This window comes from Lethenteron reissneri, chromosome 58 (assembly GCF_015708825.2).
Source record: "Lethenteron reissneri isolate LAM-NWPU_2019-01 chromosome 58, ASM1570882v1, whole genome shotgun sequence".
In the NCBI taxonomy this organism is placed as follows: Eukaryota; Metazoa; Chordata; class Hyperoartia; order Petromyzontiformes; family Petromyzontidae; genus Lethenteron; species Lethenteron reissneri.
In genome coordinates this window covers 10,373,418-10,400,695 of record NC_083836.1, presented here as the reverse complement: position 1 = coordinate 10,400,695, position 27,278 = coordinate 10,373,418, and the positions used below count along the sequence as shown (strand labels likewise).

The following is a 27,278-nucleotide window of genomic DNA, read 5'->3' as shown; positions in this document are numbered from 1 at the left end:
AGAACAGGTCTGTCGAGAAGACAGAGTCTGAAGTCTGGATTGAAAACATTCTGGGATTGCAATTGGTGTTATCGGCCTCTAGTGCTGGCTGCTTTTATCGGCATCAAATTATACCGGCACAGAATTCAGTCTCTGCGCATCACGGATAGTAAGGGTAGCCACGCTATTTTTAAATACAGCAATATGGCCATACAACATATGAGCCAGGTTCAAAGTGGGTGGTTACAGTACAATGAAATGCATTTTTATGCCATGTGGCAAAGGACGTGCATTATATCTGGCGTGCTAACATTTAAAATGTGCCAATTCATGCATTTTGAATTTAAACCAACTTGTAGTTTCTTCGCATTTACAGCCGTGACTGATGACGCTGTGTGTACGCTTGTTGATTCTGACATTTTTCAAGCGACAGGAATTTTTTTCTACTTAACGTGTACATTGAACTTTGGAAATTCTTTGAAATTTAAGAAGTACTGAAGGTTGGTGTATTCTTATTTTCATTATATAGCGTTTAAGGGAGTGAGTCATGTATTGTGTTACAAAACACTGACTGCCAAGGCTGTTTACTTTTTATGGTTCCGGTGATAAGGGGGAGGGGGGGCTAAGCCTCCTTTAGCAAACAGCACAGAGGTGAACTTGTCCGCCCATAAATAGTCCGGAGGTTTTATCAACACTTCAGAACCGCACTCTCAAGGGGCCCAACCGCAGAACTGCAAGATGGTTCAAAGATGTTTTACATTGTTAATGTCATGCTTAATTACATGGTCCTTGTTGCAAACCAAAAGGTAAAAACATTTTCTTAAATTTTTCTCGTGCGGTGCTGTAAAAGCTCTTGAATGTATATACGCAGCAGTTGTGTTTAACGAATGTTGTTTTCAGTGCGACGTCTTTAAAGCACGACAGTCTTTCAGACAATAACCGTCGATTATATTTTGTACAAATTTTAAACATTAGTTGCAAAACAAATCGAGCTGAGCGTGAGCACTTTAAACGGTTGCAATGTCCGTAACGCGGTGCAGTTTGTAAGCAGGCAAAGGAGTGCGCGATCGCTGCTCGTTTGCCCTCTCGGCAACTTGGCCCCAAGCGCCGCACGCCGCCCGGTCTTGGGTTCATCTTTTGTCACCGCTCACCTGGCACGCGCACTTTCTCGCAACTTCGATTTTAATTGATAACCACCAACGTGAAATATCGACCGCATGGATGGGGTTTGGTCGTGCGGACTGGATGGACTTCGGGCAATTGTATTGAGACTTTTTAATGCAAGCTGTAATTTCCTATTTGTAATAGGGAATATAAGTGGACACATCACATCTCCTCCGTGTCGCTCTGTCTCCGCTGCTCTCGCCCTCTGTCCGTTGAACATCACCTGGGGTCGCCGTTCTTTTGCTTCCTCTTGGTCTTCTCCCAAATAATCTTCCCCCAATCACCTCTTTCAGCTCATCCCCCCCCACTACCACCTGCCCAATCCAGATGTTCTTCCTTTTTCTTTTAGATTTTACGAGTTCAAGTCTTTATCCCAGCTGAAGCAGGACCTCTTTGTGTTTATTCCTGTCTGGCTCATTTATATAATTCTTCGTTAAAATCCATATTTTCAAAACCTTCCAATCCGTGCCTCGTGTATGCATTGTCCACCGCTCACAGGCGCACCTCGCCACACTCCAGACCTTGCTCATGAATATTTTCTTCAATTTGCCATCAAACCATTGTTAAGAAATCCTTTCTGAAGGCTTCTTGACCCATCGCATTTCTGGTTCTGATTCTTTAGAACACCGTCCATGAGATGTGATGAGGCTACCCAAGTAGCTTTCGAATGATCACTGAGCCAGAACCGCTGAGGCCTGAGTTCAAATCTAGGCGGTCGCCTGTGATTTTAAAACGGGTGCTCCAGTGGAGAGAGTTGGTGTCTCAGCCTAGTCAACAATTAATCTAAAACATGCACTATATTATTGTATTATTATTATTCATAATCTACTTAAATTTCAGCTCTGAATATTTTTAAAATGCGGTATGACTGTTATATAATGAAATTTATTTTTAAGAAAAAGTGCTCCCTCTAAGTGCACAGATAGAATATGTCACTTGAAGGGAAGGATCTCAGAAGCGTTCTGTGATATCTCATTACGTGGGCCATTGTCTGATCTGGGGGATGCACTGCCCTAACTTGACTCCGTGTAAACGGTCTGCTTCATGGCCTCACTTGCATCGCTTTGGCAGATATTCCGTGTTGGTAGTCAAACACTTCTGAGAGACAAAGCCAATAACAAAGAACAACATTTCCCACGCACTTATTTACAAATACTGAGAGACAATATGTACTGTATATACATTATTGATACTCACAAGTCAAACCAAAGTGTCTCTCTGTTTGTAGTGCTTATCACCGCTGGCTTCCCTGAGTCAGTCGTGCAAATTCAACATTCCTGTGGTGTGTTTTCCCGACAAGGTGACCACTGTTGATAAGATGACCACTCGTCGACCTCCCAGTATGCAGTATTCATTTTATCAACCCTAGATATATGAGAACCACAAGTTGTATTTTAACGAACAGCCTTCCGATTGTGAGTCAAGTTCTCTAACCACAATGCCATCCGCTCACCTGGAGTAGGTTGATAAAACGTATAAGGGCATCTGTCAGCGCGTAAGTCGAATCACGCTGGATAAACTCTATTGCTTCAAAAACATAGATATGCATTACAAAAAAAAAGTATTATTTCATTTCAATATTAGCCCTGGATTTACAAATTACAGATACATTGTATACGTAATAATACCATTAACATTACAAACATTACCTAATAAAGAGGGGTGTGGACTTATATAAAGATGTGGCCATTTTTACTGCTTGGAATACTTGCTGTAGAACAATAGTGAATTACTCAGTGGTGGTGTTTGTAAAAGTGTAATTACTGTACCATCCATACACACGAGCAACAGATATATACTTTACATAAAGCCCCGTAGTGCACACTGCCTCACAGCAAGAACGTTTGCGTTCCATAGCTGACTCGGCGTCTCTGTGTTGAATCTGTATGTTCTCCCTCTATTCTGCATGGGTCTCTCCTGGTTTCTCCAGTTTCCACTCATATCTAAAAAGACACACGCAATGGAAATGGCCAAAACACCCTAATGCTGAAAAAAACACCGACAAATTACTCAAGAGAGAACCCTCTGCAAAAAATATGCATGTTTTGCCGACGAGTCGAAATGCGATCTATGTTACCATTTTATGCACACTGCATTTATTTGTGAAATAGGAAAAAATGTGCATCACACATCGACACTCAGCACGTTGATGGATGCCTCTCTAACCCATCAAACACGGCTGACGCTGTCAGCAGTAGTCACTCGTGCACAGCTGCCTGTGCGCAGACACCGTTGTGGAATGGGTGACACGTGATGGTGATGGGATTTCGAGTCACTTAGATCTCTGTTGCAGTGCCTGGACGCTGCGTGTTGGAGACTCGCCTGGCCAGGAGCGGCAAGATCTTGGTAAGTGTCAGCTGGTTACATTTTTCAATAATTGTGCATATCAGCATCAAAGTTTGAGTGTTGAGTATATTTGATTTGTTACACGAGTGGGTCCTGTTTAGCCAGTTGCCCAGATGTTTTACACGGGAGATTTGTGGTGCGTGAACACAGCAGCATCTAGACTCCGAGTGAAGCATAACATTCCATTCCGGAACGCCGTTAACAACACATGTTCGTGTTTAATAGCACTACTCACACGGGATATGAAATTAATTCAAATTTCCCACACATGTGTGTCATCGCTCCCTGCAGCCATGCAACGTCGTGATGCGTCCCATGCCTGCCAGTGCAAACAGGCCCCCTGTGCAGATAATTAAATAACCACCGACGTGTTTTTATGTTGTTTTATAATGGTTGTATGGTCCAATTGTGGTCTCATAAGTCAGGGGAATAAAATTAATATCACACGACAAGCCGGTTTATATATTTAAGCTCTGATACGAGCTGCTGATTTTCATCTCAGGCGCCAGGGTGGCGCAGTGACATAAGACTTCTAAGCGCTGATGGCTCGACGCTCCACAATTACCACTGCGTTATTCACTATCAGAGTTGTAATAGATTCGAGTTCACATGTCTCTTGACTTGAGCAAGGTTGGATATATGATATTGAAAAAATAAACTATGAGAAGGAATTCCGAAGTGGAGCAGTGCGAGGAAAGAAGCCGAAAGCGAAATGTTGTGAGCTGCAGTGTGGTGGTCGAAGGCAGTACAGATGAGAAGACGCAACTGGGCCCTCAACGTGAGTGGAGGAATCACTGAGTAAGGTTCATGGGGACAGTCGCCATGGTAGAGCTGCACAATCATTTTCCCCATCTCCAAATGATCACTGAGCGGTGGTCATCTCTGTTTAATGGTCCCTTGCCAGGAGTGAAAATTCAGCATTGTTACGGTGGTGCCAGTATCTGCACAGCGTGGTGTTGAACTCCCACGACGTGCTACACATTTTATTGGCCCAACAGAGCAATGTCGAGGGGCTAATTGTACCCCTTAAAGAGGTTCTCGGAGCAGCGTGTGACCGCGTAATTGGACACTATGAGCGACGTGGCTGTAATAGAATGCCCTTCACTAATCCAGAAGAGCCCGAGTCTTGAGACTCATTTCCAGCAGCGTCCTGCAATGGGATGCTTCGACAAATTTCTTGAACGAGTGGTTTCATTTGAGGGAGTAAACCAGAAAATCTGGAGTAAATCGACACCACAGCAAGGATGCCGGACATTACTCGACATTGCCATCTTCTGGCCACCTTGCGGCCAACGCTAATAATAACACGTGGCGGCCTCCCATCCGAGCTCTAACCAGGCTAAACACCTGCTTAGCTTCAGAGATCTGACAAGATCGGGTGCGTTCACGGCGATTCAGTCCTAGACAAAAAGTGATGATCGATGAAAATCCGTCACAGGTAATGCCCGTAAATGTTTTCCGTAAAATACTGAACAACGTTTTTTGACATGGACAGGGCACGAGCTATGGAATTCCATTATAGGATGTTCAAGTTTACCGTCGTCACAAAAACAGGCAACGTAATTCAATGGACATTTTTACCCCCTGTTCTTAATGTCATGTTGCACTCAAAGTCATGAGCGGCCTCTGCGAGAATACTGCACGGATCTGAAGGGACACACCGGTAGGTTGGAGTGAACAGTCCTGGCATCCCTGGGTTAACGCCCGAGTTGTGGTTTATGGCCTAACAGCTCCCTCCTTGCCTCCGTCATTGTCACAATTATCCCGTGGCGACGATGACGACGCTCTCTAAATATTGGAGGCAATCCATGTTTACTGCACAGTGATTGCTGGGAAAGCCCAAATGTGACAGTTTCCACAGCTGTAGGAGTTGTAACTACGAATACAATTTATGATACTCTATTTGCAGTGGGGTTTAAGTAGCAGCTGAAAGCATTTTCCCGACAATTGCCATTAACGAACATTGCTCTTCAGGAGAGATCCACGCAAGACTCCTTGCTGGTGGCACCCGTAATGAAGACCACGCCACCCCCATCCTCAGACACCTCCACCTTCTCCAAGATCCTCCTTGAACCCACCGCTGCCTATCTGTCCCCTCTCATCTCACCCTACTCCCCCCCACGCACTATCCTATCTCTCTCCTCTCATCTCACTCTACTTCCCTTGACACACTCTCCTACCTCTCTCCTCTCATCTGACTTTACTCTGTTTCACACACTCTCCTACCTCTCCCCTCTCATCTCACTTGACTCCACTTCACACACTCTCCTACCTCTCCCACGGCATCTCTCTCTTCTCCAGGCACTCTCCTCCCTCTCCCATCTCGTATCACTCTCCTCTCCTCTATGCTCTCTCCTCCCTCTATCTCATCTTACTCTGCTTCCCTTCAGCTCCTCTCTGCTCAGGCAGTCAACCTTTACCCAGAAGGTCACTCGTTCTCCTCTGGAGTTCTTGTCGTCCGGGATTCCTTTCCCTCAGCCACCCGTTCTACTGGCTCCCTGCCCCTGTTCAAGTGCAGCCTCAAGATCTCTCATGAATCCTCTGCCTGACTGCCTGCCTCTCCCTACGAAATGAATACGCCTGCCGCTTCTGTACAGTAGCTCGAGATGCAGTCACATTTCGCAAAATGCGCTCCGCCTTTTTTAATCGATTCATCAATTTAACGATCAGTCGCAGCGGCAATTTATCTTAAACTAAGCAGCGTCAACCGTGACAAATTACTGGAATAGAAACGGCTTCCCGTGGCCGGTTCACTCGACGATTTCAACATCTACATCACAACAGCCAATCTTATCTCGGATGTTATGGCATGCAGAGACAACACTTGCACAATCTGGTACATTTGCTGGGTCCAAAATGTAACCGCACCGAGATAATGGGGGACGCGTGAAAGCCGTCACGTCAACACATCGCGGCCACTACCAGGGGGACCTCGCCCCGTGACGTGGACCGCGGGACATCCAAGGCACCTGCACCGCGCTCTCGAGTCTCGTGCATGCCTCATCCAGAAGAATCCATGCATAGGCCAGGCACCGCACACCGCACGCTGGCCAGCACAGTCTTAGTCTGTGGATTTTATATATGCTCTTCTATCCCTGCTATGACTATGGCAGCAAAAATATAATGAAGTGTTGATGTGAGGAGAGTGTTATCAAATGTGTTTTATATACAGGACAAATACGCAATCGCAACTTACCACTTGTGATCTTATTTAGTAAACTGCAGTCTCAAACATCGCAAAATCATTTTAGCCTACGTTGTCAATCGTCACGGTCAGCGCATCGGTATTTGGTTGCAGTGACCGTCACCGCCACGCTTGACAAAGTTCATCCATTCATCGCCGATTGAAATAAAAACACCTCGTCGGCGAACATCACCGCCATTAATGTCACCAACATGAATGCTCCCTGGGCCATCGGGCCTGCACGCGCCCTTCCCCTGCCGTCACCAGGTCAAGGCGAGCGGTAAACGCAGCCGGGGTACGAGAGTATGGGGGCTACGGTGCAAATCGTGCGCGTTTGCATGCCGGTACAAGGCCACGCTGCTGCGATGCCACGACGCTGACCGTTGACTGCACACAAAGTGCTTGCAACAAATGAACCACAAAACCTTGCTGATCTCGTCAAGTAGCATAAACCACCATCACGCAAACTCTGGTCATCCTCGCAGCAGCGACTTCTGACTAACCGTCAAGCAAAGAAGGTCACCACATCGCACGCTTTCAAGTGCGCTGATGCGGCCGTTTGGAACGCTCTTCCTTCTGATATTAGGAAACCACTGGGAGATACGCACTTTTCAATCTCAATTGAAAACTAATTTCTTTTTTTTTGTTTAGTTTAACACGTCGGCTTTCCCGACCAATATCATCTATAATAGAGGATTTGTTTGGGGCTAGATCGCGTAAATATATAAATGTTTAACGACACATTTATATATTTACGCGATCTAACCCACAACACAATCCTCTATTTTTGTGTTAAGTTTGCTCTCTTTCCCCCCGCATATCCCATTAGCACAGTAAACTACATACGGTGCGAAATACGTTCAACGTACGTGTACGTTGATGTCACCGAGCTGGATCTTGGAGTCAGGTATGATGTCAGACAGGGGAGGTACAAGGTAGAGGAGTAGGAAATCACTATGTTCTGTAGCCAGATGGGATCCCATAGAAACAAAACACATCTTTCTGCACAGGGTAGATCTGTGGTAAAACACGGGAAGATTCATCATAAAGGGAAAATATTCGTGAAAAACGTACAAATTGTATGATGTAGAATGATTTACAAATATACACAAACTAAAATGTAATTGAAAAAAGCAACGATGAAGCGTGTTTGGAAACCTGACCAGTGAAAAAAAAAACGACGTGAGTTTTCACCGTGTGTCCAAACACTCGAGTTACTGGCCACACAACGTGGGTTTTTTTACTTTTGCTGCAATTGTGTTTCGCAAACTTGCCGACGTCGTGGTTGAAAAGATGCCGTTTGGACACGACTGCGTTTTACGACTTCATGCTGAAGAACTGCCTTCTGTGTTCTTGATTCCCTTGACGACAGGCGAGAGTCTCCATGCGTGTCCTTGTTAACGGTTGACCAAGCGCAATGGTTAAAAGGAAACCTTGCACTCTTCCCATCCCCCTGGTGTTAATTGTGGGGTATTTCGAAATCTGTTTTTAGTGCATTTTGAAGTTTCGTTGCACTCTGGAACGCAGTCTACAAGTGAATGGCCAAGAAGAGCTCCTTTTAGACCAAGTCAAACTGATCTCCCTGCTGCTCGTCAAATGAATATTGAGGCAGTGCTCACCTCCTGTTTATAGTTCTTAGTCAGATACGGAAATTCCTCATTCCCATGGCGAGTATTCAACAATCAGACACCACTATTGACTTCTCCACAAAGTCGTGCTCATTTTGTAGAACCTGAGGGGATGATTGGCTGAGTCGCCCCCCCCCACAACCCCCCCAAACAGAATGTGAACTCACAACCTTCTGATTGCGAGTCACTCGCTCCACTGCTGAGCCCAGGAGTGGGGTTTCATGAGTCCTTGAGTTTCCCCCTCGCCTCTCAAGGCGACACCGCAGGTGGCTTCACTGATAATTAAGTGGAGGGCACAGGAAAGTTGTTATCCTAAGCCAGAGCTGGGCCCGGCCAGACCATTCGGTGGTGAGATGTTAACGCCCTTGCCTGGTATGTAGGAAATCGTGGGTTCGACCCTGACCCTGACGCCTGCTGTATATATTAAGTTTGCATGTCTTTCTCTCTCCATGGTTCGCGTGAATTTAACTCCGGGTCTCTGGTCCTTCCTTTCACATTTATAAACATGCGTTTTTGAGTATATGGCTGCTATAAATTTCCCACAAAAGCCACTTTGTTGATCTATCATTTGTGGCCAAGTCGACTCTGAAAAAAAGCTATATAGCTCAGTGGGCCGTAAATTAATTTTCGTTTTAATTGTCAGGAAGCCGCATGGGCTGAAAATGCACCTGTCTGGTGGAGAAAGCATCTCCTGATGAAGCCGCTGCCAGCACGTTCCAGTTGCTCAATACCTGCGCGCGTGACCCGAGTGGAAAAAAAAACAACCCGTAGTCGAGCTCAAAGCCTCCTCAGCGAACTGCCATGAATTCAGCGGCCTGGCCCAAAGCCCAGTCAAGGCTTTCTGTGCAGTCTGTATTGAATGCAATAAACGTACTCATCTCTGAACAGAGCCTACCTGGTTACTCAAATTCCACTGCTGCTGCATCATGTTGGTTCTGTAATAATATTTTATTTTCATATTATTATTGTACTGCTCATTATACTTCACAGAGGTTGGCACATTGGTCAGCATGCTGCGCAATGAACCATACCATCTAAGTTAGATTCCTGGCCATGGCTAATATCGGTGGCGAGTGATACCAAGTTTACTCAGCACTGAATCTATCTAGAATGTTCTGGAAAATAGGTACATTTCAAAATATCACTGTCCTGGTCACAAAAGCAAAGTTTGTGGGGAATAATAGCCATTTTCTATTCTTTTTAGGCATAAGCAAATAGGAAATAACACTTACTACCCAGGTACAAAAATGATGTTACATAGTGTTATCACTCATGCTAGTTCCTTTCTTGTACAGTAATGATTACCGAGCTGGGTGCTTCTGTGGCAACAGCATAGAACTTACAGTTAGAAGTCTGTGAGCTTAAATTTGTGGGGGGGGGGGAGGTTGATAAGTAAGACTGATCTGTTTTAAAGCTGGTTATGCAGATAAATAGCCCACCAGTAACATTGAAGAACACTGTCAATTTATCAGTGGCAATATGCTGAAGCTTTATACGATGCCCAATAAAGGAAAGCATGATTCTGTGAATTTTAAACAAACTTAGACATTTCTCGTGCTCGGTGTGGGCATTGTTTTTTTTACAGATGCGCGTCTCGGCTGCAGCTTTGATGACGAGGGGTTCCCGCTGTGCGGCTGGACTCAGTCGGATGATGATGCCGGAGACTGGATCAGGAACTCGGGAGCAACCCCCAACCCCAACACCGGTCCACCTGGGGACCACACCACCGGATGTAAGCAGCACTCACATTGTAAAATGGCTGCTTAGAAGATACAAATAACAAATATAATCTGGTGGCCAGGTGGCTCAGAAGTCAGAGGACTCGGATAGCACAGCTCGATAAGGTGCTGGCCAAGGTTTGAGTCCAGGCCGCTGCCTGTGATTAAACCTGCTTCTCAAGTCTTAGTGAGTTGATGACCTCAGCATGGTTACCAATGACTGCGCACATAAAAACACATTACGTTCAATTGAATCGCGCTTAATTTGGCAACAAATTCCAGCTCTGAGAATTAAACATTTGGTTTGGCCGCCATGCAATGAACATAACTCTCATGCAGAGCAAGTGGGAAGTGCTGCCCTCTCCTGCGTGTGGTCTGGAGGTCACTTGAAGGGATCTCTGAGGTAGCTCTTTGATAGCCGCTTCTGTGGGCCGTCCTCGAACACGAAGGGTCACACTGCTCTGCAGGAGATATGAATGGACGAGTTGTCTCGTGACGTGACGTCAGTAGTACAATCGAGACAACACTGGGGGAACAAACCTACAAAATTCAATGACAAAACCATCTGTTACGAACACTCTGTGTTGAGTCTTTACCTCTGATATTGTTACCTATTCACTGTTTTACAGAATTATCTACAGCGTTTAACTTCTTCTGTTGAGTGTAACACGCTTTTCAGTTGTATATATAGAAACAAATTGAACAGTCACTTTTCTTAGCGTACATACAGAATTACATCTGCATCACATTAAAAAAATGTGCCGCCCAGTGTGTTTTAACAATTCTCGCCCATCCAAGCGTGTTTCTTCGTTCCATGTGTACCTTGCAGCTAAGCCTGGACTTTGATTCATAAATAAGAACACCTGGATGTGCCCTGTTGTTAAACTAAATGTTTCTTGTTTAATCCAAGTTATTTCAAATTCATTTCCATATCAAAGTTCAACCTGTTTACATAATTTTTCAAACTTCAGTTTTATTCAGATCAACTGTTAGGAAACACTTGGGCCTTGCATGTTGTATCTCGTGTTTGTTTGAAGTTAAAACACGAGATCGTAAAATTCCACGCAATTGTAAATTTGCTGGGTAAGATTCGTGTCTTGATCAAAACAACAAGACAACATTGCCTGGGAATTTGCTGTATTGTCGCGAAAGGGAACATCTTGGCATTTGCACAACTACTGTCATGACTTCTGCAAAAACACCATCTATTTAAATCTCTTTCACTTTAAGTGTCATATTCTCCACTCTGTGTTACAACATTTTTGCTTCACCATGTGGCAAACATTGTCAATATTCGGCTGAATGAGAATGTGCATACACTGCCTAAGAGGCAATTGACCAAGGTACTCTAGGTTAGCGATATCACCCACAAGCTGTTTTAAAACCAGAGTGGTGCACAACTTTCTGTGGCATTTGGGAATTTAAATGTTTTCATCTCATGACATGACACGAATAAACAAAACTGCATTATAATTGGTAAACAATATAATTAAAGAACACCCCTTCAGCCAATAACAATCTAAACTATTTTTATTTGACAAGGTAAGGCCCACTAAGTTATATTGTTATTTTTCAGAAGTGACCTGGCCACACATGATAACTCAGCAAAGTGACTTATCACGTAGAAATCTACTCTAAGAGCATGTTTCTAATTGGGGAAGGGAAAACCGGAGAACCCGGAAAAAAAATCCACGTGACTATGGGAGAACATGCAAACCCCAAATATACAAGTGTCACGGTCAGGATTAAACCCACGACCTCCTGTATATCAGGCGATGTAGTTAACATCTCGCCACCGTGGCTTGAATTAGGGGGCCGGGCCCCTAGGAACCTCTGGGCTGGCCCTACTCATGCTGCTTGTTATCGGTGTAAATTGACGGCACGGGATGCCGGTTCGTTTCAGCCTCCTTCTACCTCTACCTGGACTCTGCGTCCGTGGGAGCTGGGGGAGGAGTGAGGCTCCTGAGCCCCAGCATCAACACCAACCAGAACGTGTGCCTGAGCTTCTGGTACCACATGTACGGCGATGAACTTATGACATTGAACGTGCACGTGCTGGAGGACGGCGGAGAGAGACCCGTGTGGCGCGCTGAGGGGCAGCAGAGCAGCACCTGGCTGCAGGGAACCGTCACCATTCAGGCCAAGCCAGACACCCAGGTCAGTGCACACCAAGGGCCTGATTCCTATAGCTATTTTTGGCCGTTATTCTTCCACTTTGAAGATATTACAGCCATTTTTCTTCGAAAATCTTATGTAAATGTTATTTTGATAATGCCTGTCTGCTAATTCCCAATCTTACTTTGTTCTCAATGCATCTCGCAGTAGTTGTATCTGAGCGTACCCTATTCAATACGTTTCTGCTCTTTCAATTTCTGTTTACTTATTGTTTTCCAACAACCTTTAATATTTAATATCTTTCTCCAAAGTTATACCCGTGTATGTTGTTATGAATAATTTTAGTTGATTGAACAGGTTAAAAACATTTTTACACCAACATTGCCACCTCCGCGCGCCGACTTCGACGTGGCGGGGCTCTGCAATCTCACATTAACATTCTAATCTCTCACATTAACATCACTAGACCCTTGGGCTACACCCATTTTAAACCTTTAAAACAGTCTGCCTCAGCAGCTTTCCCCCAATTTTTCCTCCTGATGACGATCGCTTGTGTTGTGATCAGTACGTCGTGTTTTTATTAATTTGAACCTATCTACGTGACTTTACCGAAAGACCCAAGGAATATAACTATAACCATCCTTTATTCTTTCCATTTTACATCCATGCATGTATACAGTTATTCCTTTGTGAATCAACATTACCGTACATTTTTTTCGTTATTAATTCATCTGAAAACTATTCACTGTAAAGTACAGGCGTTCCTCGAGTACCTTGACCCCGCCCCCCCCACAGTGCAAATTCACAGTTACGCAATTAATTTTTAGGGACATACTTCACACGTACGCTTTGTGTTTCACATTTACGTGCTCTAGAAAAAACTAAAAATATTTAAAATCAAATTTTTTAAAAATTATTTTCATTTCTAAAAATTCAAAGCAGACAAACAATATTTCTGATGGCGTCACAGCGTCATGGCAGCACCTAGCGTTACGGGCTGGGCGTAGCCATCGTAGATCTACCGCCTGTGTCTGCATCACGCGTGCGTCTGTAAGCAGCCCACGGAAGTGTTCAAGGAGCCCTGAAGTTACTCATTATTAAGTAAGCCTTATAAATAGTAATATTTTAAATTTTAATCATGAGTAATTGTTATTAAACTCCTTATTAAGTCTTTTTTTATAATGTTCATATTGTTATCAAGTAATACATTTATTCGTATTTTGTAAACCCAAATGATACTTAATTTTGCTTTGGTAACGCACCCCTCCATATAACATGTATGTCTATGGGAAAATAGTCTTCAGACAGCGTGATTCGACTTACACGTTGTTTTTCAGGAATGCATGTCACGCGTTATGCGAAGGACGCCTGTGTCTGACTCAATATCTACTCTATCTGCAGGTTATCCTGGAGGGAATTCGAGGAACATCAATATTGAGTGATATAGGCCTGGATGACATTTCCGTGGCTGAGGGAAATTGTTTTGGTAAGATTAAATTAATTATGTTTTATCATTTTACATTCATTAATTATTAAACATTCACACCATGAAACAGATTTTAGGCTCAGTTGAGGGTCTCATTGTCAGATTGGGAGTTAAAATCCCAATCAGAGAGCACGGCACGCCATCTCCATCATCCCTCTGGAGTACCGCCGGAGGACCCCTACTTGGTGAGAAGTCACCAGTGATTGTCTTATGGAACAACTGGTCCCTGCCAGAGGAAAGTGGAATTTTCACTACTGGTTCAGGACCACAAACATTAATTAGTGCGTAATAGAGATTTTTTCGGTTAGATATTGGTCGCGAAAGCCTACGTGATGAATTAGTGCGACTGATTGGTCGTTTGAGCCGTAACTGTTGGTTGTGGTAAAGCGACCAAAACACCCAGAAAGCTCCCGAGCTCGTCAAATCTCGGCTGCTAAGCAGGCTTGAGCCTGGATATCACTTGGATGGGTGACTCCCACGCACCGACAGGTTGCAATGGGGCTATAGGACCCTATGGCAACTTTCAATCCACGCTGACCCGGGTGGCAAAGTATGGTAAAAAATTCTCTCATAACCCACGCGGTGTGGGAAGGCCCTGATCCAGCAGTGGATTTAGAAAAGCTCCAACTGGTTCAAATATTCGTCACTGATGTTTGTCGTGAAGGAGACTCGAGCTCGAGTAGCGGGATTAATAACGCAGTGCGTGTTGGATCCCGATTTGGTGGCTGAGTGGGGATTGTACCATCGGATGTCATGATGCTGTGGCGGATTCCTCTTGCTCCTCTCTAAACTGTGATTGGTTAGCGAACACTGAGCAGGCTAAAATTTATACTCCATTGTACTGAATGAAGAACCGTGCGCTGCTGGAAACTCTGCCCAGTTCATGAATCGCACCCTAGAAGTGGCACTACAACAATGTTCTGGCCCAACAAAGCTGTGACTGAATGATTTTAAATTCCAGTGGCATCGATATTCTGCACCATAGCCATACATTCATAAGTGACTAACTTCCGACTCACCATGAAATGCAGAAAATATATTCTGCTTGTATCTTGTGCGTAATTTAAATGTGCAGTAATTTACCCATGTATTAAAATGTTTGTATTGATGTTTTAACCCCACAGAGTGTGTGAGCGGATGTGATTTTGATAAAATCGGGGACTTCTGTGGCTGGGAGAACATTAAAGGGGGCTGGGAGCAATGGAGCGGTGGCACAGAAACTGAGAACACTGGCCCTGACGATGACTTCTCACGGCCTGGCTGTGAGTATCTTACAGCCTCATATCGCTAACAGCCTCCACTCGAGCTCCTGGCCTTGAAACCCATATCCAGTATAACGTGTCTTGATCACTGTGTTAGTGAATACAGCAGTGTGTGTGTGGATCACTGCGTTAGTGAATACAACAGTGTGTGTGTGGATCACTGTTAGTGAATACACCAAAGTGTGTTTGGATCACTGTGTTAGTGAATACAGCAGATTGTGTGTGGATCACTGTGTTAGTGAATACAGCAGTGTGTGTGTGGACCACTGTGTTAGTGAATACAGCAGTGTGTGTGGACCACTGTGTTAGTGAATACAGCAGTGTGTGTGGATCATTGTGTTAGTGAATACAGCCGAGTGTGTGTGGATCACTGTGTTAGTAAATACAGCAGTGTGTGCGTGGATCACTGTGTTAGTGAATACAGCAGTGTGTGTGTGGATCACTGTGTTAGTGAATACAGCAGTGTGTGTGTGGATCACTATATTAACTCTGCTGTGTGTAGTTGGGAGTTACCTGCTGCTGGCCTCTGAGGTCAACGACCCTGGAACGGCGTTGCTGCTGGAGAGTCCGGCTCTCCTCTCCTCTGGGTGCCTCGTCCTGAGCTTCCACTACTTCCTGTATGGGTCAGCAGAGAACATGGCCATCAACGTTTACATCAACAAAGGTACAGAGGCTTTTATCTCCACTACAGTTGTTAGGTTTTGCCAGTAGTTAACCTGTCATGATGTAATTGAAGATATGCACTTTGTTTTCATTTCAATTTGAATGAAAGGCCATATTGCCAACTAAGGGTTGCTTTAAAGCCAAGATTTAGTAGGCGTTGTGTCCAGATGAAACGGTAGTAACTAAGATAATTATCATTCGTTTCGCACATATTAAATGTTGCTGTACGCACTACTGCAAGTACATATGTATGCACAGACGATATCACATCACTGTCTTGAACACTTCAGTGTATATGTCAGCCAATGCGAACCTGGGAATGTATACATGAGTATGGTGGTTTTATTAAGGATGGGTTTTTTTTAACAGACATAATGGGTTGAATGGGGACGATGGTTTGAATGGGGATGATGGTTTTAATAGAGATGATGGTTTAATGACGATGTTGGTTTGAATGGGGATGATGGTTGTAATGGGGAAGATGGTTTTAATAGAGATGATGGTTTTAATGCGGATGATGGTTTTAATGGGGATGGTTTAAATAGAGATTATGGTGTGAATGGGGGTGATGGTTTTAATGGGGATGATGGTTTTAATGGAGATGGTTTTAATAGAAATTATGGCTTTTTCATAGGGATGGTTTGAATTGGGATAATGGTTTTAATGGAGATGGTTTTAATAGAGAGGATTGCTTTAATAGGGATGATGGTTTTAATTGGGATGATGTTTTTAATTGGGACGATGTTTTTAATGGAGTTGGTGGTTTTAATGGGGATGATGGTTTTAATGGGGATGATGGTTTTCTCTCCATGTAACTTTGTGTATTTGTGTGTCAGTTGCACACCCATGTGCTCCGCTCCCAGCCGTGTAACAAACCTTCTGTGTCACCCACATTGACCGCAGCCGTCAATGGACAACCCGTGTGGACTGTTCAGGGAAACCAGGGAGAACAGTGGATTTTAGCTCAAGTCATGTTCCCTGAGTCCGGAAATGTTCAAGTAAGAGAATCCCTTACATGCAGTCTAGTTCTGTATGTGTGTCTACTGTATTTGAATCACTGCCTATTATATATGTATGTGTGGGTTAGATTTGAGAGATGTGCAGTTGTATTTGGTGAGGTGCAGATTTGTAATACCAATTGACGAGGTGGGGGGGGGGGTCTCAACAACTGCGAAGATTACAACTCAATTAGAATGCACTTTTAATTGATTACGATTCTCCACTGTGTGCATGGTTATTCATTTGAACACTGCACCACCCTTTATTCAAATCAAGCGTGGGATGGTGTTGAACACTTTGGGTTGAATACAGCTGAATGAAATCAAACGTTGTGCAAACTCCTGTTTCATAAAAAAATTGTGCAATTAATTTAAAGTGTCTAAACATTCAGAAACCGTGTAAATGGTTTCTGGTTTTTGTGTTTAGTTTGTTGTCTTTCCCCTGTACCTCCGATTAGCACGGTTGGCTACGTAGTTCAACAAGCATGCAAACAAATGATGCACGCACGTTTTATTATTTCTTTATGTTTACATTTCATGAAACTGAACACTTTTGAAACTAACGTTGCGTTATTAAAGAGTTGTGTGCATTTTAAGAGATCTCGTGTCATACATCACAACTAAGTGCCAATATTTTCAACCGTATCAGTTGATTAAACAAATCATGATGCAACTTAGATTTTTTTAGTCCATGGGTATTAACCCACTTCATATATTTAAAAATTATATTACCTTCGCTCATGCATTAAATATGCGTTTGTGTCCCTGCGAGTTCCAATCATATTAATTGGAATTCTATGGACACTTCCTGGGCTGCACAGTTAGAAAATCCCCATTAATTAAATTGCTGATTCCTGCGTCTACTTTAAATAAAGGGGTGATTCTTGGGCTATTCCAATGGAGACAGGACAACCGCCATGGAGTTGAATGGGGATTCTTTGACAGCCTAGCAGTTGTTTAGAGAATCGCCACCAAATTTCATGCTCTGGATATTCCCCACAGAAAATATTATGAAAGTAATGATGCACGCATTAAATCGTGCATGTGAGAATCAACTGTTTATTTATATAACATATATGCTAATGTGTATATAGAGTCATTCATTATTTTAATCAAAGCGCGACCATGAATTGTAAATATTCGTATAGTTACTGTGGACAATTGTTAGATGCCTAGAAAATACCATAAATTCGCAATTCAATTGATGATCCCATTGGGCATCGTATTCCATCAAAGAGCCGCATCGCGATTGGGACCAGTCGCAGTGGGAATCGCCCGGCACTTGGTCCCTTGATGTTCCCACCAAAGCGTCGCATAAATACGAGTGGCTTCCACTCCAACAAACAACACGATCATTAAACGTGCACTAATAATACGTGACATTGCTTTGTATCTTTGTGCAGTTTGCCATCGAAGGAGTGCGTGGGGAGACACCTGAGAGCGATATTGCTGTGGACAGCGTCTGCGTCTCAGTCTGTGAGCCTACAGGTAAATATGAGGTTGTCGTAGTGGCAGTATTCATATAAAACCGGCCTAATTGACATGTGCATCCTAGTTTGAATTCCAGGATTACAGCACAGGACACATTGGTTGCGTGTCTCTAGATACATATTTATAGCTGTATTTGTGATGCCTCATCTTTTGATACATCACTGTTGGTAATGTAGAAAAAAGGATTTCCTATCTAAATGTAGGCCTTGTATTTGTTTCTGCACTCTTTTGGTCATCGATGCACACACGGACCACCTCTACAAACGCAAGAGATAATGTTTCACCTGCATTTCCCCCGCACCTCCGATTAGCACGGTTGGCTACATACGGTGGAAAAGTTCTACATACATAGATTACATCATGGGACCTCCTTTGCCAGTACCAAAATATACTAATAGGGGTTTTCCCCTTTTTTCTGGCAACAAAACTGATACCTTTTGCAAGGAATCATGCTTACATTAACCACAATACTTGCAGTCAAATGCAAACAAAAAACAATACTCTGATAATTTATGCATTGTCTTTGAAACTGATTGGTCCACACCAGACATCTTTCTTTAGAGCCTCGTCTCATATGGCGTCATTTGGTCGAACACCACATGAGACGAGGCTCTAAAGAAAGCTGTCTCTGGTGTGGACCAATCAATTTCAAAGACAATGCATAAATTATCAGAGTATTGTTTTTTGTTTGCATTTGACTGCAAGTATTGTGGTTAATGTAAGCATGATTCCTTGCAAAATGTATCAGTTTTGTTGCCAGAAACAAGGGGAAAACCCCTATTAGTATACATAGATTAATCACGATGCAAAATATGTCACTCTACTCCGAAAACCCCTCATTATTCCGATTACAGCCATATCCTGAGTGGTTGTGTGTAAAGTTAAATTGTAACATTTTCAGAGGCTACTCATACAATTATAAACTGGCAATTTCCCTGTGAATGAGCATGCTTATGTCCTGTATTGGAGATGTGTTTGCTCACACAGTGGTATTAGTTCTACCATGGCACTGCAGGCTCACGATTGGCAAAAGGCTCTTATGATGTGCTCTACAAATGGCCTTGCTTTAAAGTGGCCTCGGCAGTTTAGTACAACTGCATACTGTGCACGACACAACCAAAGCATGCAATTGCCATCTCACAGCGATTCGGCACATCCGCCCCATGCCCTCAATTCCCGCAGATAACACCCTCGCCTGCTGTATCATAGGTTCCCATCACAATTGCTGCAATGCCCTCTACTCACTTGGGCATCCGCCAAGAGCATCAACAAATTACAAATACTACGAGACGATCTGCTGTGCCCTGCCCTCGGCATGGGGAGTGGTGGCACAGATGTCTCTACTTTGCTAAAAATCTGCACGGTTCAAGCAAAAGGTGGCGTCCCTCTGTCACCAGTCACCGTGCCCTTTGCGTGGCCTGCTGTCAGACCCAGCGTCACTGCTCACTCTGCAGCAGCTCCCTCCATCTGTAACTCTACCCCCTTCACATACGAAGCAGCATCCAGTCTCATCCCACCTTCTAGAAGCACCTGAAGACACATTCTTGGCGAGCTTCTTGAGCTTCCTGGGGAGCTCCGAGCGAGGCTGCGAGCTTCCCGAGTCGCGCACGGTCGTGACATTTGAGCGCGTTAATAGTGGACTATTATTATGTTTCATCATAGCAGCATTGATATTGATGAAACACTGTACATAACACAGTAGATAATAAGTAATATTTAAACATATTTTAAAAAAACACGCTTTAATTAAATGTACCGGACTAGTGATGGCAGCACTCCAGGAAGTGGCCCCGAGGCTTGCCACAAAGTAAGGGGCCGCGGTGATTTACAGGCAACGTGAGTTGAGCGTGGACAATTAGCCCCAAGCCGAAACATAAGATATAAAAAGAAAGTTTAAAAAATATTTATTTAGATTTTTAATGATAGAATATAGTTTTGTCATCAGTATGACATACGTATACCAAGTTTGCAGTCGATAGCACATTGGGAACTATGTAAAATTTGAGTTACAAGATTTGAGGATACGACAACAGAGTAAGTTTATAAAAAAGCGTGTTAAATAATGTTTTAAAGTATATGTTTTTTATTTTTTTGTAATGATATAATATAGTATTGTCATCAATATGACATACGTATACCAAGTTTGCAGTCGATACGACATTGGGAACTATGTAAAATTTGAGTTACAAGATTTGAGGATACAACAGAGTGAGTTAAATAAATATCTAAAGGCGTGTAAATAATAAAAGAGTGCTCTCATGAATGAATGTCGGATGCATCGGTTGACGAGTAATGTCCCATTGTCTTTATTTCATGAACCGAAGCTCCAACAACGCCGGCACCAACGCCACCACCTCCAAGTGAGAATTTGCAGTGGAGTGTGCGGTTCGTCAGGGATGACCTAAACACCTCATCGGTTTGAGGCTTTGTGCTGTACTGGTTTCCAGTGTCAAGTCGCTATATTTATATTTCTACAACGTTTCATCACTGCTGTGTATTACAGTATTGTGGTGGGACAGTGATCAGCGCATTGCACTATGAACAGGGGTCACCTCGGTTTGATTCCTGACCACGGCTAATATCAGTGGCGAGTGATGCTTGAACTGGTCCTGCCCCCACAACCCCCCTCCCCACCTTCACCAATCGGCACTGACCAGCGTGGTGAAATATGGTTAAACCCACATTACTAGTTCAAGTTCATTCAAGTTCATTTCACTAACATGGCCTGCGGGAGGCCTTCATCCAGCCGTGCATTGATAAAGGGCAAGTTATGTTTTTTTAAATATTTATCCATGCAACCTTATACATCCGCGGCTCCGATTAACAAAATTATCGACGTACAGTGTGAAAGAAGTTCAACATACGCACATACATACTATTGTGGCTTTATTGATGTTGCACAGTGCCATGTCACCCGAGAGACATGACTGAGACGTGATGTGCACGGTCATACCATCCCGGCCATCATACTACAGTAGTATCATAACAGATGTCATGAACTAAGTATTATGAGTAATAGCAGTATTTAATTGTAAAAATATCTTTTTGATATATCCAGTGATAAAAAAGTCAAATTTAAATCTGAAAACTTTTGACCCACATAATTGGACGGAAAAATGGAAAACTTTCATATTTTTTAAACTTAGGCATACAATGTTTGAAAAAAGTTTTAAGTGTTCTATGGTACAGAGTATAATTGACATCAGTTTAAATATAAAATATATACATATTTCTTTCACATCCCAAATTTTGGAGTGTACTCAAATGTTTAACTATTTTTTTTTTCTCATGGAAGTCTTATGTAGAGGTTTTAAAGGTGCTGAATCCAAATAGGTGTCATATTTTAATAATTTACATGTTCATATACTTCTGGGAAAAGTGCGATGTTAAAGCTGATGGAAAGCCAGCAAAGCCTGCTGCCAATTACCAGCATATATGTACGTGCTGGTAACATTTACCACCATCACTTGTATTATGCAATGATGTTCGTAACTTTCAGAACCAGGACACTGCAGCATTTGCGGAGACCCTCATTACTTGACATTTGACGGGGTCGCCCACGACTTCATGGGCACGTGCACCTACACCGCGTCCATCCCGTGCAACCAGAGCTCCACCCTGCCCCACTTCAACGTGGAGACGACCAACGAGCACCGGGGCGGCAGCACGGCCGTGTCTTACGTCAAGGAGGTCCACGTGGAGGTCTACGGCCACAGAATCACCTTGGGCCAAGGGCGCCGGGTGCTGGTGAGGCCTGCGCTTGCACAGTGGCTCTTGTTTTTACATTGCAGGACCGAGACCCTCCAAGCTAGCTGGTCCCGCTCAGCAGGTGCCAGTTTGTTGCTGCGCTGTAAAACCCAAGGCTGTGACGTCACACACACAATGAACGTGACGCTTGCAGATGATGCTGTGACGCCGTGTCCTATGTCCTCACGTCACGCATTTAAATGTAATTGCGGTAGAATATCATATCGACTGTGTCAATTGTGTCACCTCTGTTGTGCAGGTGGATGGGCTGCGTTTGACTCCTCCGTTCTTCATTTCGGGGGTGTACATCCAACTGAGTGGATCCTACGTTGTGCTCGAGACCGATTTCAATCTGGTTGTTCGGTTTGATGGGAACCACCATGTAGAGATAGTCGTGCCTGGAGAATACACGGGGGAACTGTGCGGCATCTGCGGTGAGTTGATCTGCTGAGAGAAGTGACACAATAAGCAACTGACTTTAAATTGTAGAATTCATAAAATATCAATGTTATTGCAGTTGACAGAATATGCAAAGAATTCAGCCAAAGAGGAGCAGCAGTGAGGACCATTGAGCATTATCAGCCACGAATTCTAACAAAAATGGAAAAGTTAAATAGGCATTTCATCGAACAAGTGCCGTTTTTCACGTAAACCATCTGAATTGCAACTACTAATGGAACGATTTGTGTTGTTTTACAGGGAACTTTAATGGAGATGGCTCAGATGACAATTTGAAGCCGGATGGGTCAGCAGCGGCCTCATCAAGCGAGCTGGGAAACAGCTGGAGAGTGTTCAACAGTTCTGATGATGAGTGAGGATCCGTTCTTCTGAATTATCTCCATGCGTGTCTGCTCATTACAACAGTGCAATTGCAAAAGCCTCTAGATAATACACGTGGACGGCATTGGTATTAAAAGCCATTGGAGCTCCAAATAGACAAGAAATGTGAAACATGAGTCCCAAGCTCACATTAGATCTGACTGCTGTACCACTGATGCTGTATTTGTGCCAGCTGTTTGGGCTACAGTGAGTTATCTTCATGATGATGATGGTAATGTGATTGTTTCTGGTGATGTTTTCTGTTTGAAACTCGTTGACGTTAACCTGCGTGTCGTTTGTTGACAGTTGCCAAGATGATACCGGGGAAATACCTCCATGTGATGAGAATGACAAGAACCTGTATGAATCGGATGCGTTCTGTGGCATAATCACTGACCCTGAGGGTAAGTATTGCACAGTGCACAAACCATTGCACCGCTGCTTCATCAAATAATGGAATACGGTAATAGTTCGTTATTCTTAAAAGCCACTTGTGTTAAAGAGGAGTGATGTGCCAATACCGCTAACACTGATATCGTATTTCTCGCTGCGAGCAGGAGCTTTCAAGGAGTGCCACGCGGTTCTGCCTCCACAAGGCCTCTTCGACAACTGCGTGTTCGACCTGTGTGCCACGGATGGGGACCACGGCTCGCTGTGCCAGGCCCTGCAGGCCTACGCCGACCAGTGCGCCCAAGCTGGGGTCATCGTCACCTGGAGGAACAACACCTTCTGCCGTGAGTGCACCGCCCGCTGTGATGTCACCGCCACGCTGATTGCCCAGCCATGAAATTTGATTCTGATGTGATTTCATGGACGTGTCATTGTAAGTATGCTAATCTATGGTGGCCTAAATAAACGATGCAGTTTTAATATAATAAGTGCAATGCAATCCTAACTCGGGCTGTCCATAGCATCAGACGCATTGTTAATAGTGAGGGTGTATTAACCATACTTGGTTCACTTTACGTTGAACGCTACAGATTCCCTGACATTAAGCAGAGTAGGCCGTTGTGTGCTGATGTCGTGGTCCAAACTTGGCAACTTTGTAAAATTAGCTGCCAATTACTCAATCTGGATGACACATAACAACATTGCCCCTTACTGGGAGACTAATTCCCATGACGGGCTGGTGCTCAGTCACTTTGTGCTACACAGAGACAGCTACCAATATCCGGTCCCCTCCAAATGTTTGAGATAACATGTGATTGAAGGTGTTTTGAGTTTCTGAAGTATTTAAGCACCATTGGAAATCAAAGATTATTAAAGATTATTGTTGTGTGTGGCACCCACAGCATTCCCGTGTGAACCTGGCAGCCACTATGAGAGCTGTGCCCCACCGTGCCCGGCCACCTGCAGCAACGCAAATCCCCCGGGTGGCTGCAACCAGCAATGTGCGGAGGGCTGTGTCTGTGACGACGGCTTTGTCCTCTCTGGGGACAAGTGTGTCCCCACAGAGCAGTGCGGTTGCCTGGATAACAATGGCCACTACCATCCGGTAAGCTAAGAAAAATTACAAAGAAAAAGTTTACAGTTCTGCAAATGTAGATTTATATTATATTCCTGTGTTCTATACTGCCCAACAAGTTAAAAGTCACAGTCATAAGAGTTCTGGTGATGTCACTGCAACGTCACTCCCATATTTTATAATACAGCATCACTGAAGTGACGGCCCAGTAATATTCCTGACTGAAAATGTAAGTGAAAATCTCACTTATTACTGAGATCTCAAATTAATTTGGGAATAAGCAATATGAGATGTTTGCATTCTTTATTTGTCATCTTTATTAAATCGTATTTCAAGTATTTTTATTACAAATTTTATTTGTAAATTTTAATACACCCTACTACACGTTCTGTTTGACCATTTCTTCTCATTCCCAAGCATTGATGAGTACAGGTTTCTTTTTGTGCAAATTCCTGAAATCTTAAAGCAACCCATTTAACCTACTGTAAACAGGCAATGGGTTCAGGCATTGGATCTAATCAAAATATAAAAAATAGATATGTATTAAAATATATATTTATATAAAGAAGGCCTTTTTCCATGCTGTGTAAATCACCGTGTCAAGCAAGGAGATTGTTTAACCACTCTTCATCGCCCTGCTCCGCGAGAACTGGTGAAAATGGGCTGAGGACTGGTTCAGAGATTACTTTATGACAGTGTGGTCTGCGTTAGAGAGTGCAATGGAGGTAACGCGTGCGTGTTGTGTGTCTCAGATCGGGGAGAGCTGGTTTGAGTGGCAGGACTGCAGCCAGCGCTGCATCTGTGTCAATCCTGGCAATGTGAACTGTGGGGCCTGGGTCTGTGAGGACGACGAGACCTGCGGTGTGGAGGACGGCATCCTGGGCTGCCATGGCTCAGGTGAACCACTCACTGCAGTTTGCGAAATCTGCTTTTTTCAAAAGTTCCATCGTAGTTGCGCTCTTCATATTCATGTTTCACACCATGTCTCTCTGGAGGCCACGTTGTCATCAACAACTCTTTGGAGCTCGGGCTTGTTCGGTCCTTGGTCCTCAGATCTGGAACACTCTGCCCTAAGGCCTCCGCATGACCTCGGAGATTCTTCCTTTGAGAAATAGTTTTTGTCATTAAGCAGGATTGGTGCAGGGAGACACTTTAAAGAATCTAATTTAGTTTTGTCAGATGCACTTGGTTTCTAATCTGTTCTCTTTTTTCATTGGCGTCGAAACAGGGCCAACAGTGCCACCAACAACCCCGCCAAAACGTAAGAAAGTTGCATCATGAGCATATTAACTAAATACATCGCACTACATTAACACATCAAACACTACGCTAACACATCCCACACACTACAAGGGGATGACATGGTGCAGTGAATATCACATTTCAATTTGGACCCAGTGACATAAGTAAAATTCCTGCCCATGACTAACTTCAATGGCAATTCATATTTGAACCAATTCTGGGCCCACACTTCACCAACCCCCAGTGACCAGCGTAGTTAAGTTTAATAAAAAAAAAACTCCGTATGATCGACATGGTGTGGGGAGACTTTCATTCATGAATGGATTGACAAAATGTCTTGTAAACTATTCACCGTATTGTGTATTTACAATTTGAGGTTGACTTCGAAGCGTTAAATGGCAAAGAGCACCCCCCACTCGTTTAATAAATTATACACTTTAACTCTGATTATAAAAACACATGGATATTCACGGGTGCATATTTTTTCAAAGCTTAATGTTTACAGGCCAAAGGCAAAAATGTCTCAAAAATAATTTCCGGTTAATTCGAAACTAATCCTTTTCTCTTTATTCAGCGCCTGGCGACTGCGTGATCACTGGAGACCCTCACTACATCACTTTCGACAAGACGACGCACCACTTCATGGGCGAGTGCAGCTACACGGCAGCCATCCCGTGCAACCAGAGCTCCACCCTGCCCCACTTCAACGTGGAGACAACAAATGAGTTCCGGGGCGGCAGCACGGCCGTGTCTTACGTCAAGGAGGTCCACGTGGATGTCTACGGCCACAGGTTCACCTTGGCCAAAGGACGCCGGGTGCTGGTGAGGGTTTCACTTCACACTTGAATTGTTATTTGCACAGAGCCGGTGCGTGCCATCCAGGAGCCATCACTACGAGGCACAACACTGTCTCTTAGAGTGATATCTCAATAACCATATTGTTCCTCATCGTGATTTATTCATTGTATTGTCCTAAAGCGACTTCCCTTTTAAACAAGTTTTACTCCGCATTTAACAATGTCCACGGCGTCGCCTGATGCTTGAAAGATGCTACCTTCGCTTGTTCCACCTTTATGTTTGTGTCTTGTGTTGTTGAAATGATGAACGCAGCCGTGGAGTGTCGCCACATTTTTCTCACTCGTGTGTGAATAAACGAATATATATGTATAACTTGATATTTGGAAATTTTATTGGGAAGTTAGGAATTGACCTCCTAAAGAAAGACGTAAAATACGTGAATATTCAAGCGATGTTTACGCCATAATTCCTCGAAGGAAATATGCTGATGTTACAAAAAATAGTGGATAAAATATGCCTAATAAACAATATATTTAGTTTACGATAATGCACTGTGCATTATTGATCCTCCTGCGAGGTCTCTACATAAAATGCTCTGTGTTTTGTTTACAGGTGGATGGGCTGCGCGTGACTCCTCCATTCTTCATGTCCGGGGTGTACATCCAACTGAGTGGATCCTACGTTGTGCTCGAGACCAATTTCAATCTGGTTGTTCGGTTTGATGGGAACCACCATGTGGAGATAGTCGTGCCTGGAGAATACGCGGGGCAACTGTGCGGAATCTGCGGTGAGTTGATCTCCTGGGAGAATAACACAATAAGCAGCTGACTGGACAATGTAGAATAAAAAACATGTCCTTGTTGTTGACACGGGGGTTACAGTTAGGAGAGTATGAACAGGGCCTTTTATAAGCGTGGCGAATGGACGAATGCATGGATGTCGACAGCGCAGCTGAGCAAGGACAACATAACAGCCTGGAGAGGCAGCTGTTCGCAGCGCAGATGAGGAGTTAGCCAAGTGAGGAAACCTCATATGGTGACTACGAGAGAGAGAAACGTGACTGCAGTGGTAGCATACAAGCACTGAAGTCGAGTTGGAAAAATGTACTTCTGTTGTGGGGAGCAATTCTAAAAGAGAAAAAATGTCAGCTACCTGTCCATTTTGCACGTATTA

General features: G+C 43.8%; 1 protein-coding gene across 1 annotated transcript in view; it reads left to right on the top strand.

The window, feature by feature from the left end:
• The first annotated feature begins 679 nt into the window (after positions 1–679).
• The window catches only part of LOC133357470 (IgGFc-binding protein-like), a 122,070-nt gene continuing 95,471 nt past the window's right edge, over positions 680–27,278 (top strand). Inside the window, 20 exon segments of the mRNA XM_061575415.1 lie at positions 680–785; positions 3,437–3,489; positions 9,887–10,033; positions 11,923–12,176; positions 13,536–13,620; positions 14,745–14,882; positions 15,385–15,546; positions 16,449–16,543; positions 17,947–18,031; positions 20,359–20,394; positions 21,534–21,781; positions 22,041–22,215; positions 22,481–22,592; positions 22,907–23,004; positions 23,158–23,334; positions 23,893–24,095; positions 24,818–24,962; positions 25,294–25,326; positions 25,882–26,129; positions 26,718–26,892. Coding sequence (XP_061431399.1) covers positions 718–785; positions 3,437–3,489; positions 9,887–10,033; positions 11,923–12,176; positions 13,536–13,620; positions 14,745–14,882; positions 15,385–15,546; positions 16,449–16,543; positions 17,947–18,031; positions 20,359–20,394; positions 21,534–21,781; positions 22,041–22,215; positions 22,481–22,592; positions 22,907–23,004; positions 23,158–23,334; positions 23,893–24,095; positions 24,818–24,962; positions 25,294–25,326; positions 25,882–26,129; positions 26,718–26,892 — 2,737 coding nt within the window. The 5' untranslated portion in view covers positions 680–717.